Source organism: Heptranchias perlo, chromosome 38, assembly GCF_035084215.1.
Source record: "Heptranchias perlo isolate sHepPer1 chromosome 38, sHepPer1.hap1, whole genome shotgun sequence".
NCBI lineage: Eukaryota > Metazoa > Chordata > Chondrichthyes > Hexanchiformes > Hexanchidae > Heptranchias > Heptranchias perlo.
The window spans coordinates 9,950,338-9,963,922 of record NC_090362.1 but is presented as its reverse complement, the minus strand read 5'-3'; the positions used below and the strand labels follow the sequence as shown (position 1 = coordinate 9,963,922).

The 13,585-nt window shown below is 41.0% G+C and overlaps 1 protein-coding gene across 1 annotated transcript in view; it reads left to right on the top strand.

The window, feature by feature from the left end:
* The window catches only part of LOC137304580 (thrombospondin type-1 domain-containing protein 4-like), a 99,543-nt gene extending 91,527 nt beyond the window's left edge, over window positions 1-8,016 (top strand). Inside the window, exons 11-14 of the mRNA XM_067973226.1 lie at window positions 1,355-1,528; window positions 3,849-4,028; window positions 5,724-5,868; window positions 7,706-8,016. Coding sequence (XP_067829327.1) covers window positions 1,355-1,528; window positions 3,849-4,028; window positions 5,724-5,868; window positions 7,706-7,848 — 642 coding nt within the window. The 3' untranslated portion in view covers window positions 7,849-8,016. The remainder of the gene's footprint in view (window positions 1-1,354; window positions 1,529-3,848; window positions 4,029-5,723; window positions 5,869-7,705) is intronic.
* Window positions 8,017-13,585: the final 5,569 nt, after the last annotated feature.

Genomic DNA, 13,585 nt, shown 5'->3' with positions numbered 1-13,585 from the left:
GCTATTTAGGATCAAGATGAGGAAAAATTTCACTCAGAGGGTTGTGAATCTTTGGAATTCTCTACCCCAGAGGGTTGTGGATGCTTAGTCGTTGAATATATTCAGGACTGAGATGGATAGATTTTTGGACTCTAGGGAATCAAGGGATATGGGGATAGGGTGGTAAAGTGGAGTTGAGGTCGAAGATCAGCCATGATCTTACTGAATGAAGGATCAGGCTCGAGGGGCTGTGTGGCCTACTCCTGCTCCTATTTCTTATGTTCTTATCTCAGGTTACAGATGTGAAATAATGGAATTCTAAGACATTGCTCCAGCAGATACCCTGCTTGCAGTTTCAAGTGTAGAGCAGCAGATAAGAGGGCACATGTGCACCCCTAATCTACTCTATATTAAACAAACAAATCCAGGAGTTTGTGCATATTATAGTAATAACTTCAATGCTATGAAGCTGTTAATTATGTTTAGCCATCTTTAACACAAATACTGGTTAGAGCATACTGACAGAGGAGATCACCTTTAATTAGAAACTTCGTTTCTGTTGGGAATAAGAATAAGGAACCAAAACAAAAGGCTTGTCACTCTGCTTGGGTAGTCTTTATTCATAACAAAAGTGGCTTCATTTTGGCAAGGAAGCAAATAGGTCATTTGAGACAAAATGTTGAACTTTTAGGAAAAATGTGTGCAGAAAAGCTGTATATATGACTATAAATTGATATCTGTATAACAATGATAAAAAGTACTGTCATTATATGATATCAAATGGTACAGTATAATCAGTATATAATATCAAATGGTATAGTAGAGTGCAATGTATGATATGGATGAGTACAGTACAGTCAGTTTATGATTTTAAATGGTATAGTAATCAGTATATTGAAAGGTATAATAATCAGTATATATTGGAAGATATAGTACAGCGAAATGTACAATATTGATTTGTATAGTACAGTCAGTATTGTATATCAAATGGTAAACTACAGTCCATATATGATATTGAATGGTATAAATACAGGTGCAATATATGATACAGATTGGTGTAACACAGGAATAATATGATTTCAAATGCTATAGTGTAGTCAGTATATGATATTTAATGGGATAGAGTCAGTATATGAAAGTGAATGGTATAGTGCAATGCAATGTGTGATATAGAATGGTATCATACAGTCAGTATATGATATAGAATGGTATCGTACAGTCAGTATATGATATAGAATGGTATAGTACAGTATAGGAGATGGTATAGTACAGTGTGGTGTATAATACAACATTCTGATTAAATTGTACAGTATATGATATAGAATGGTACAGTGCAGTACACTTTATGATGATTATGGTCTGTTGCTGTTTCTAGTGTTCAGCAGAGTGTGGTGAAGGAGTGAGGAGCAGGTCTGTCATTTGCCTAACCAATCACATCAGCAGTCTACCGTTGGAAGGGTGCGGGAATGAGCGACCAACAGACACAATGAGGTGCGGGAGCACCCCATGTGACAGCCATATCCAGTGGTTCACTGGACACTGGAGTCAGGTGAGTTATACAGACAGCTAACCTGCATCCATAGCAGTCCCATCTCTGATAATGTAGCCACATAATCTACCTAGATCATTACAAAAGGTTTGTCATGAGCAATTTAATGTATAGTGATCGCTTCTGCATGGAGTTCTAAATATTCTTAGAGCACCTGCTGGCTAGTCACCCTTTACCTCTGTGGTAATGGTTGAGATTTGCCATGGTACAATAAGCAAAAAAAATATTAAATTCCAAATATTCAAACCACATGCGATTTTAAAAATTTTTCACAATTCATATTTTCAGTCTTGAAAATATGAATGATTCTGCTAACGTTATTCATGAAATGGTATGAATTATTCTTACATTTCATTACAGAGAGGACCCAATTACAGGTAGCTGAATTTATGAAATGAAAGTTGTCTGAATTAAATAGCAACAGAATATTTTATTAAAATAATTGGCAAACATAGAGAACAGTGTTTTCTTCCAGTTATTACAGAATACTTTAATTTTAGGTTTACATAGTCACATATGCAAATGAAGCACAATGATGGAGTTTTTTTTTAATCCGATCTTCTCCCTCCACCATTGCTATTTTGGTCCTGGTGAACTTTGGTGGGCTACAATTCCATGGGCATCAGCAGCCCTTTGGTACTTCATCCATTCAGCCGTTCTTCATGTGAAGATTCTTCTGCTTTCTTTCGGCCAGTTTTCTGGTGGTAACGGGTGGGTGACAGGAACAACACCAACGATAGCTTGCATTTATGTAGCACCTTTAGCGTAATGAAACAAAAATCAACGCTGAGCCAAAGAAGGAGATATTAGAGGGGTAACTGAAATCTAGGTCGAGGAGGTGAGTTTTAAGGAGGGTCTTAAAGGAGAAGCAAGAGGCGGAGAGGTTTGGGGAGGGAATTCGAGAGCTTGGGGCCTAGACGGCTGAAGGCGCAGTCCCCAATATTGGGTTGGAGGGATTTCAGGAAGCATAAGAGGCCAGAGTTGGAGGAACACAGAGTTCGTAGTAAGTTAGAATCATAGAAGAATTATAGAATGACACAGCACAGAAGGAGGCCATTCGGCCCATCGTGCCTGTGCCGACTCTTTGAAAGAGCTATTCAATTAGTCCTATTCCCCTGCTCTTTCCCCATAACCTTGCAAATTTCTCCCCTTCAAGTATTTATCCAATTCCCTTTTGAAAATTATTATTGAATCTGCTTCCACCACCCTTTCAGGCAGTGCATTCCGGATCATAACAGCTCGCTGTGTAAAAAAAATTTCCTCATCTCACCTCTGATTCCTTTGCCAATTACCTTAAATCTGTGTCTTCTGGTTACTGGCCCTTCTGCCACTGGAAACAGTTTCTCCTTATTTACTCTATCAAATCCCTTCATGATTTTGAACACATCTATTAAATATTCCCTTAACCTTCTCTGCTCTAAGGAGAACAACCCCAGCTTCTCCAGTCTCTCCATGTAACTGAAGTCCCTCATCCCTGGTACCATCTCCTCTGCACCTTCTCGAAGGCCTTGACATCTTTCCTGAAGTGTGGTGCCCAGAATTGGACACAGTACTCCAGCTGGGGCCTAACCAGTAATTTATTAAGGTTTAGCATAACTTCCTTGCTTTTGCACTCTGTTTATAAAGCCAAGGATCCTATATGCTTTTTTTTAACAGCCTTCTCAACTTGCCCTGCCACCTGCGAAGATTTGTGTATGTGCACTCCCAGGTCTCTCTCTTCCTGTACCCCCTTTAAAATTGTACCATTCAGCTTATATTGCCTCTCCTCATTCTTCCTACCAAAATGTATCACTTCACACTTCTCTGCGTTAAATTGCATCTGCCACGTGTCTGCCCATTTCACCAGTCTGCCAATGTCCTTACTATCTTCCTCTCTGTTTACTACATTTCCGAGTTTCGTGTCATCTGCAAATTTTGAAATTATGCCCTGTATACCCAAGTCCCGGTCATTAATATATATCAAAAAGAGCAGTGGTCCTAATACCGACCCCTGGTGGACACCACTGTATACTTCACTCCAGGCGAAAATTCTCCCGGGAGCTCACCATGAATATGTAATAACCCCTGATTGAGGCAACTGGGCCGGGGTCATGGCTGGTTGGGACAGCAGGAGTAAGTCCCACCCTCTGTAGGGTGGGATAAGGAAAAGCCAGCCCTGGGTGTGAAATGTTGAAAAATGTTCGGTTCCCGCACTAATGCAAAAATTCACTAAATTTATCCCACGACTTATATTGTGAATTTAGCCTTTTACAAAATTTTGTAGCACAGTTTTTTGTGTCCCTGGTTTTAAAATGTCTATTTTTCCCACTCTCTGGCATAGTGTTCTGCTGAATGTAGCAATGGAACCCAGTACCGGAATGTGATATGCATCAGAAAAACACAAGACAATTTTACAGTGGTGAACTCTTATGAATGTGCTGCCCTGAACAAACCTCCTTCTCAGCAATCCTGCTACCTCAAGCCATGTGGTACAAAATGGTTTTACACTGAATGGAGCACAGTGAGTAGCAAGTCTGATTGAGTACTTCCCTCACCTCCCCAGACATCTCTCTCTGCTTCATTTTCTCTACCTGGACAATGAGCCTTCCACAGATATCCATTGCAAGCCCAAAGACTTGGATTATGCTTCTTCCCACCCTGTTTTTCTCGAGATTGAAACCCCTTCTCTTAGTTTCTCTGATAGATCTACTCTGGTGATTCCATTTTCTACACCAGAACTTCTGAAATATTTTTGTCTTCTGCTAAGAATTTCCCTTGCCTATGGTTGACAACCATTGGGTCCCTTTTCCATCCCACTAGTTTTCACAGCTCCCAGATCATCTTCAGACATTTCTCAAAGTGATCTCACCAAGCACAACTTCTCCTTCTCTCTCTACTTTCTACAATAATTGTTCGCTCACAACTCCGTTGTTCAGTTTCCCATCTCCCTACTCTTAGCTCTTTTTCCCAAAGGCAGTTTCCCATGGAATCACAGCAGATGCAACCCTGCCCATTCATTCTTCCCTCATAAGTGGCTGGCAACCCAACCCAACCTCACATTTCCTGTGTGAGACAGCAATTTAGATGTACTTCTTCTAATCAAGTATGTTCTATTCACTGCTCATTGTGCAGTCTCTTCTGTATTGGGAAGATAAAATATAAATTAGGAAGCTACTTTGCTGAACATTTTTTTGTCTATCTTCAATTTTTGACTTATATTTAGTACACGTAGGCTTCAAGTTGGGAGATTGGATGTTTAACTTAAGCCTTCTCAGCACAATTGGATAAATCCTGTTCTGTCATTATATAGTTAAGTAAAACAGCATTACATAGTATTACATAGAATGTACAGCACAGAAACAGGCCATTCGGCCCAACGGGTCTATGCAGGCGTTTATGCTCCACATGAGCTTCCTCCCATCCTATATCATGTAACCCTATCAACATATCTTTTTATTCCTTTCTCCCTCATGTGTTTATTTAGCTTCCCCGTCAATGCATCTATTTGCTTCAACTACTCCTTGTGATAGCAAGTTCCACATTCGAACCACTCTCTGGGTAAAGAAGTTTCTCCTGAATTCTTTATTGGATTTATTAGTGACTATTTTGTATTTATGGCTCCTTGTTTTGGTCTCTCCCACAAGTGGAAACATCTTCTCTACGTCTACCCTATCAAATCATTTCATAATCTTAAAGACCTCTATCAGGTCACCCCTCAGTCTTCCCTTTTCTAGACAAAAGAGTCCCAGCCTGTTCCATCTTTCCTGATAGGTGTAACCTCTCAGTTCTGGTACCATCCTTGTGAATCTTTTTTGCACCTTCTCCAGTGCCTCTATATCCTTTTTATAATATGGAGACCAGCACTGTGCACAATATTCCAAGTGTGGTCCAACCAAGGTTCTATACAAGTTTAACATAACTTCTCTGCTTTTCAATTCTATCCCTCTAGAAATAAATCCTAGTGCTTTGTTTGCTTTTTTTATGACGTTATTAACCTGTGTCGTTACTTTTAGTTATTTGTGTATCTGTACCCTACATCCCTCTGCTCCTCTACCCCATTTAGTCTCTTATTTTCCAAGGTCTATGTGGCCTCCTTACTCTTCCTACCAAAATGCACCTCCTCACACTTACCTATATTGAAATTCATTTGCCAATTACACGCCCATTCTGCAAGTTTATTAATGATTAATTATTAATACTCCTTTATTATCTGCAGTGTTCCAAGTCGTGTGAAGGAGGGTTCAGAGTGCGTGAAGTCCGCTGTCTAAGCGATGACATGATTCCTAGTGACCGCTGCGATCCTCATCAGAAGCCAGAGGAGAATCAGAGCTGCAACAATAAGCCTTGTATCCCACAAATAGGTAACCGTACTGCTCAGAACATTAGGGGTGCATTTACGGTTGCAGCTACCAGTCCTGAGACTCATTACTGCAGTTTAGGTTCCAGCCAAACTCTATAACATTCCTGGCCAGAACACTCTGTATATCCTTGATGCACACATGGGCAAAGCTCTTTTCTAAAAGTTTGAAATTTAAGCATGTAGAGAGTGCAGAATGGAGAATCTCTTAAATTGGGTTAAGTACAATCAGGAAACATCTGTGATTTATATAGTCAGGTAGGTTTACAAATTGCTCAGGAAATCCAATGGACCCTCTGAGCACTTTGTAAAGCATGTTCTTATGTTCCTATGTTTGGCACTGTACTGCATTTAAACTAACAGATTTTTCTCTTCATTGCTTTGGCACAAAGCAGCGCCTGCGCAGAGTGAATACAGGAAAATTGGACAGGGAGGATTGCATGCCTGTAACACAGCCCGATTTAATTTTTTCATCCATTAACTTAAACGAATGGAAAATTAGATGGGCTGTGTTAGGGCATGCTTAATGCTGAAGTGCTAAGGAGGAATATTTGCTCCCATGTTTCTCATTCTGCCTCACTTCATATTCAGGTCAGGCCCTAACTCAATATTTACATGAGCTGTGTAAATTCCCTAGTACAGTCCAAGAAAAAGAAACAGACTTTTATCCCACGATTGAAAGCAAAATTGCGTAACTGTCAATGAGCCATACAAATGTTTCTTTTACTATGAGTTTTCATAGAACACTGCAAGTCACTGGATGAATCAAAACATTTAGATGCTGATTAGATTTTTTTTGCTGAACTTAAAATTTTAGGAATTTTTGAAACCTTGTGAAGATTTATAACTGCATTAACTGAAGAGAGAATGTGTAGAGTCAATTTGCATGAATTTGATGTCACTGATGTGATTTCCTCTAATGGACGGAGAGGTAATGAACAGACATCTGTAAAAATATCTAAAGGCAAGGAGGGGAATGCGAGGGTTGGAGGGGACCCTACAATTTTGTAGGTCTGCACTTTATCCTGCAAAGTATTTTTAAGGGTGAGACTTCCTCCTTTTTAAAGCACTATGGGGTGAAATTGGTCCTGGGCAGTAGTGCAAAATGGACGTTAGCAAATCGGCATCCCGATTTACACCCCGCCCGTTTTATACCCCGCCCGATTTACACCCGCCCGTTTTACACCCGCCCGATTGACACCCGCCCCAATTTACACCCGCCCGATTTACACCCCGTCCCGATTTACACCCCGCCTGTTTTACACCCCGCCTGTTTTACACCCCGCCCGTTTTACACCCCGCCCGTTTTACACCCTGTCCCGATTTACACCCCGCCCGTTTTACACCCGCCCCAATTTACACCCGCCCGATTTACACCGTCCCGATTTACACCCCGTCCCGTTTTACACCCCGCCCGTTTTACACCCCGCCCGTTTTACACCCCGTCCCGATTTACACCCCGCCCGTTTTACACCCCGTCCGATTTACACCCCGTCCCGCTTTACACCCCGTCCCGATTTACACCCCGCCCCCCCCCCCCCCCCCGATTTACACTCCGCCCAATTTACACTCCGTCCGTTTTACACCCTGCCTAATTTCTATTCCAGGCACGGTGTAAAACAGGCTGCTGATTCAATATCGCCCATTTTACACTATCACCCAGGACCAATTTCACTCCCACAGTTTCCACAACTAAGTTGACTAAAGCAAATTTATTTCTGAAGTAAATTCATGGGTAACAGTGGGAGCTTGGAGTGTACAGAAACAGTCCATGCAATTATAATTTTTTGGCTTAAATTTATTTTGAAACCAAATCTTTACACTGTTCTTTTCTCTTACAGATGAAAGCTGCATAGATAAATATTACAACTGCAACGTGGTGGTACAGGCGCGGCTGTGTGTATACTCTTACTACAAGACAGCCTGCTGTGCTTCCTGTACCAGAGTGGCTAACAGGGCATCGGGATTTCTGGGTCGCAGATAACAACCACTTTTAGCTGTGTCGCTGAATGAATAGGATTGCAGTGAGCAGTGTTACTATATGAACATATGCAATTCTAACAGTTCTAACTGCATTTCTGACAAAAGCAATATTATTGCTACTTACAATTTATAGAAATAGCATTTTTATGGAAACCCTTGAAGTTATAATGTGGCTGTCTCTTAATGCCATTTATTAGAAAGGTCCAATTCAGTGGTCTTTTCGTCTCGTCATCATATCTACCCAACCTACTCAACACTAAGCAGATTCCTAGTAAAACCTGTTGGTTGCAGTGTTGTACGGACTATGATGGTGACAGTTATTGGCTACCAACACAAATCTCTATTTTGACAATAGAGTAAAGCTCTAGAAAGGAGTTAAATTGTCCATAATTTAATGGTGTAACTCATTGGAAACCTTAATTTTTGATGAATTCTTAAGACTGACCATTATGCAGGTGTAAACTGTGATGGTATTTTCCGTCTAGGAGAGGGCATTAGTTCACAGCTAACTTGTAAAAACGGGATAGTGTTCTCCAAACGAATCTTAGTTCCCGGAATGGTTTCTATAAATTTGTGCGTGCTTCTGTACTTATGACCTCCGTTGACTTGGTGCTTCCTGGTAATGCCTTCAGATCTACATGTTCTGTCTGTACAAAGTATTTCCCAGCTACACTCGACAATGACAGTGACAGTGATAGGTATAGCATTCATATTGAAGTGAAATTAAACCAGCAGCTCCAAAGTTGTATAGTGCTACAGCTGCTGCGGAAAACCATTTGCTATTCGAATTTCCATTTCAAGACTTTTCTCAGAATAATCATTGTGCATATCTGCACTTATCAAAAGGAGAGGTGATGACAATAAATTAAAGGAGTATAAAGTCGCAACTCAAAATAATTTAACGGATGGAAGGCCTCTTTCAGCACAAATTCATTCTTGCCAATATACTGATAGTTATCTGTTCAAAAATACAACATATAAAGATTCCTCCAGTCTTTACATGTTGTTTTACAAATATAAAGGATACCTAGCTGAAATAACAGTGCAGTTTGATGGCTCCTCTGATGGTGTTAAAGTGTACAGGAATATTTCTAAAATAAAAATAGAAAATGCTGATAATACACAGTAGGTCAATCATCATAGTATGTTCCAGCACAGAAGGAGGCTATTCGGCCCATAGTGCCTGAGCTGGCTCTTTGAAAGAGTTAATCAATTAGTCCCACTCCCCTGCTCTTTCCCTGTAGCCCTGCTGTTTCTTCCCCCTTCAAGTATTTACCCAAATCCATTTTGAAAGTTACTATTGAATCCGCTTCCACCACCCTTTCAGGCAGTGCATTCCAGATCATAACAACTCGCTGCGTAAAAAAAATTCTCCTCATCTCGCCTCTGATTCTTTTGCCATTCGCCTTAAATCTGTGTCCTTTGCTTACCGACCCTTCTACCTATCCTTATTTACTGGATCAAAACCATTCATGATTTTGAACACCTCCATCAAATCTCCTCTTAACCTTCTCTGCCGTAAGGAGAACAACCCCAGCTTCTCCAGTCTATCCACGTAATTGAAGTCCCTCATCCCTGGCACCATTCTAGTAAATCTCTTCTGCACTCTCTGTAAGGTCTGGACATCCTTCCTAAAGTGTGGTGCCCAAAATTGAACACAGTATTCCAGCTGAGGCCTAACCAGTGTTTTATAAAGGTTTAGCATAACTTCCTTGCTTTTGTACTCTATGCCTTTATTAATAAAGCCCAGGATCTCATATGCTTTTTTAACAGCCTTCTCAACTTACCCTGCCACCTTCAAAGATTTGTGTACATACACATTCAGGTCTCTCTGTTCCCGTACCCCCTTTAAAATTGTACCATTTAGTTTATAATGCCTTTCCTCATCCTTCCAACCAAAATGCGTTACAATTCTCTGTTTTAAATTGCATCTGCCATGTGTCTGTCCATTTCACCAATTTGTCCATGTCCCCCTGAAGTCTGTTACTATCCTCCTCGTTGTTTACTACATTTCTGAGTTTCGTGCCATCTGCAATCTTTGAAATTATACCCTGCACACCCAAGTCCAGGTCATTAATATATATCAAAAAGTGCAGTGGTCCGAATACTGGCCCCGGTCTGAAAAACAACCATTCACCACTACTCTCTGCTTTCTGTCCCTTAGCCAATTTTGTATGCCACTGTCCCTTTAATCCCCTGGGCTTTAAATTTGCTTACAAGTCTACTTTGTGGTACTTTATCAAATGCCTTTTGAAAGTCCATATACAGAACATCAACCGCGCTACCCTCATCAACCCTCTCTGTTACTTCATCAAAGAACTCAATCAAGTTAGTCAAACACGATTTCCCTTTAACAAATCTGTGCTGACTTTCATTTATTAGCCCAAACTTTTCCAAGTGCCAATTAATTTTGTCCCGGATTATTGCCTCTAAAAGTTTCCCCACCACAGACGTTAGGCTGACTGGCCTGTAGTTTCTGGGTTTATCCCTTTCCCCTTTTTTGAACAGGGGTATAACATTTGCAATCTCCAGTCCTCTGGCATCGCCCCCATATCTAAAGAGGATTGGAAGATTGTGGCCAGAGCCTCCACAATTTCTACCCTTACTTCCCTCAATAACCTAAAATGCATCCCATCTGGACCGGGTGACTTTTCTACTTTGAGTACCACCAACCTTTTAAGTACTTCCTCTTTATCTATTTTTATCCTATCCAACATCGTTACTACCTCCTCCTTTACCGCTACAATGGCAGCATCCTCTTTAGAGAAATATTCATTTAACCATACCCTTTGCCTCCACAAGAAGATCTCCATTTTTGTCCCTAATTGGTCCCACCCTTCCTTTGACTACCCTTTTACTATTTATACGTTTATAAAAGACCTTTGGGTTCCCTTTTATGTTAGCCGTTAATCTATTCTCTTACTCTCTCTTTGCCCCTCTTATTCCCCTTTTTAGATCTCTTCTGTGCTTTCTGTATTCAGCCTGGTTCTCCACTATATTATGAACCTTACATTCGTCATAAGCCTCCTTTTTCTATTTCATTTTAATCTCTATAGCTTCAGTCATTCAGGGAGCTCTAGCTTTGGATACCCTTTCTTTCCCCCTCGTGGGAACATGTCTACTCTGTACTCAAACCATCTTCTCCTTGAAGGTTTCCCCTTGTTCATTTACTGTTTTGCCTACCAATTTTTGATCCCAATCCACCTGAGCGAGATCCCTTTCTAACTTAGCCCTCCTCCAGTTAAGTATTTTTACGCTTGATTGTTCCGTGTCCTTTTCCATACCTATTCTAAACCCAGTGATATTATGATCATTGTTCTCCAAATGCTCCCCCACTGAAACATGCTCCACTTTCCCCATTTCATTCCCCAGAACTAGATTCAGCATTACTTACTTCTTCGTTGGGCTGGAAACACAGTGATCAAGAAAGTTCTCTTGTACACATTTCAGGAATTCCTCTCCCTCTTTGCCCTTTACACTGTTACTATCCCAGTCTATATTGGGATAATTGAAGTCCCCCATTAACACGACTCTATAGTTCATGCATCATTCTGTAATTTGCCTGCAAATTTGCTCCTCTATCTCCTTCCCACTATTTGGTGGCCTATAGTATACACCCAGTAGCGTAATAGCTCCTCTATTGTTCCTTAATTCTAACCAAATAGATTCTGAAAGAAAAGAAGGGTAATTTTTTTTGGTCCACTGCTTCATAGAAATATAGAAAATAGGAGCAGAAGTAGCCCATTCGGCCCTTCGAGCCTGCTCCGCCATTCAATGTGATCTTGGCTGATCCTCTATCTCAATACTATATTCCTGCTCTCTCCCCATTCCCCTTGATGCCTTTTGTGTCCAGAAATCTATCCAGCTCCTTCTTAAATATATTCAGTGACTTGGCCTCCACAGCCTTCTGTGGTAGAGAATTCCACAGGTTCACCACCCTCTGAGTGAAGAAATTTCTCCTCATCTCAGTCCTAAATGTCCTACCCCATATCCTGAGACTGTGACCCGTCCTTCTAGACCACCCAGCCAGGGAAAACATCCTCCCTACAGTCTGTCTAGCCCTGTCAGAATTTTATATGTTTCGATGAGATCCCCTCTCATTCTTCTAAACTCGAGTGAATACAGGCCGAGTCAACCCAATCTCTGCTCATATGACAGTCCTGCCATCCCAGGGATCAGTCTGGTGAACCTTCGCTGCACTCACTCTATGGCAAGTATATTCTTTCTTAGGTAAGGAGAACTATTACTTACTTCATAAGAACTATTGCTAACGCTGATATTACATTCTGATCTAAGGACCTCACTAAGGCTTTTTGCATAACACAGAGCTCCTTTCCCCTCATTAGCAAAATTGATGTTCAATAAAGTTTTAAACTGGCAAATAAAATAGGGTCAAAACATAACACTGAGAGTGCTTCTTTGTTAATAACATTCTTAAAGATATGAAGCACTCTATAATTACCACTGCAAGACTAAGCAAGTATTTATTCCTGATGCTGGGAGCTGGGCTATAAATACTGCATGGAATGCCTGGACTAGACAGTAATTAAAAACTCAAGCTCTTCATGAAAAATTTGCACAAAGTTCACTTTTCAAAGAAAATGAATAATTGGCCATCACATGTGACGTATTTCTTTTAGTGCCTCATGGGAAATTGCTCTCACACAGTAACAGTAGTAAAACAAAAAGAAAAACTGCAAATATTGCAAACCTGAAATAAAACAGAAAATTCTGGAAATACACAGCAGGACAGTCGGCATTTGGTCGACTGGGGCTGATTTTAATCCTGCCTGCTCACCAGACAGTTGGGCAGTTAAAATGGCCGTGCGACTTGCACACACCGGTCGCACTGAATTCTTAACCTGCTCTATTGTGCAGGCGAGAATAACACCCACCTAAATACAGAAGGGTCCTCCGATGATGTAATTGTGGCCTGACTGCAATTTTAACTGGAAGCCTGCCTTGGGAAGCCGCTGTGGCTTTCTTGCCACGATGGCAAGAGGAACTGGAGCCAGAAGAGGCCCAGAAAGGTAAGTTAATTTTATATTTTTGTTGTTTCCTTGTGGGCCAGGGAGCAGGAATGCAACCCCGGGCCCAACAAGGAAGCCTTGGGCCTCCCCTGCCCTGGGTTTCCCTCCCCCTCCCCCGATCGCAATGCCCTTCTGACACCCGAAAGCCCACACCAGACCATCAGCCAGCTAGTACTTCCCGCCAGGTTCAGGCGGGAGACTGACAGTGCCTACGTGTGGAAGGCCAGATGATATGTCATCTGGCTCAACCCCCCACTCACGTGACTCCCGCCGAGAGTTAAAATCAGCCCTGATGAATCTACACACCCAAAACACGGTAACCTGTCTTTTTATGAATGCTGACTGACCTGTTGTGTATTATCAGCATTTTCTGTTTTTATTGCATTAACAGTAGTTGTCTGTTCTACTGATTAGCTCTTTGGCCAAATATTTTGTTACAGTATCAAACACCTTGTTAGAAAAGCCTAAAAAAAATTGACTTACTTCTTCCAATCCAAGCTTTAGGCCTTTTTGGAAAATCAATTACAATAATCATTGTAAATCCACGGTTAACATTTATTAGAATGAGGGAATTGTATTAGTTGATCACAGTCAATATTTTACAGTTCAATACTCACTGCTTTGATTTGATTAATGCCGTTTGAAATTCTAACAATTGTTTTACTCTCATCACTACAACGAAACTAAATCAGGTAAATGCAAGCAAGT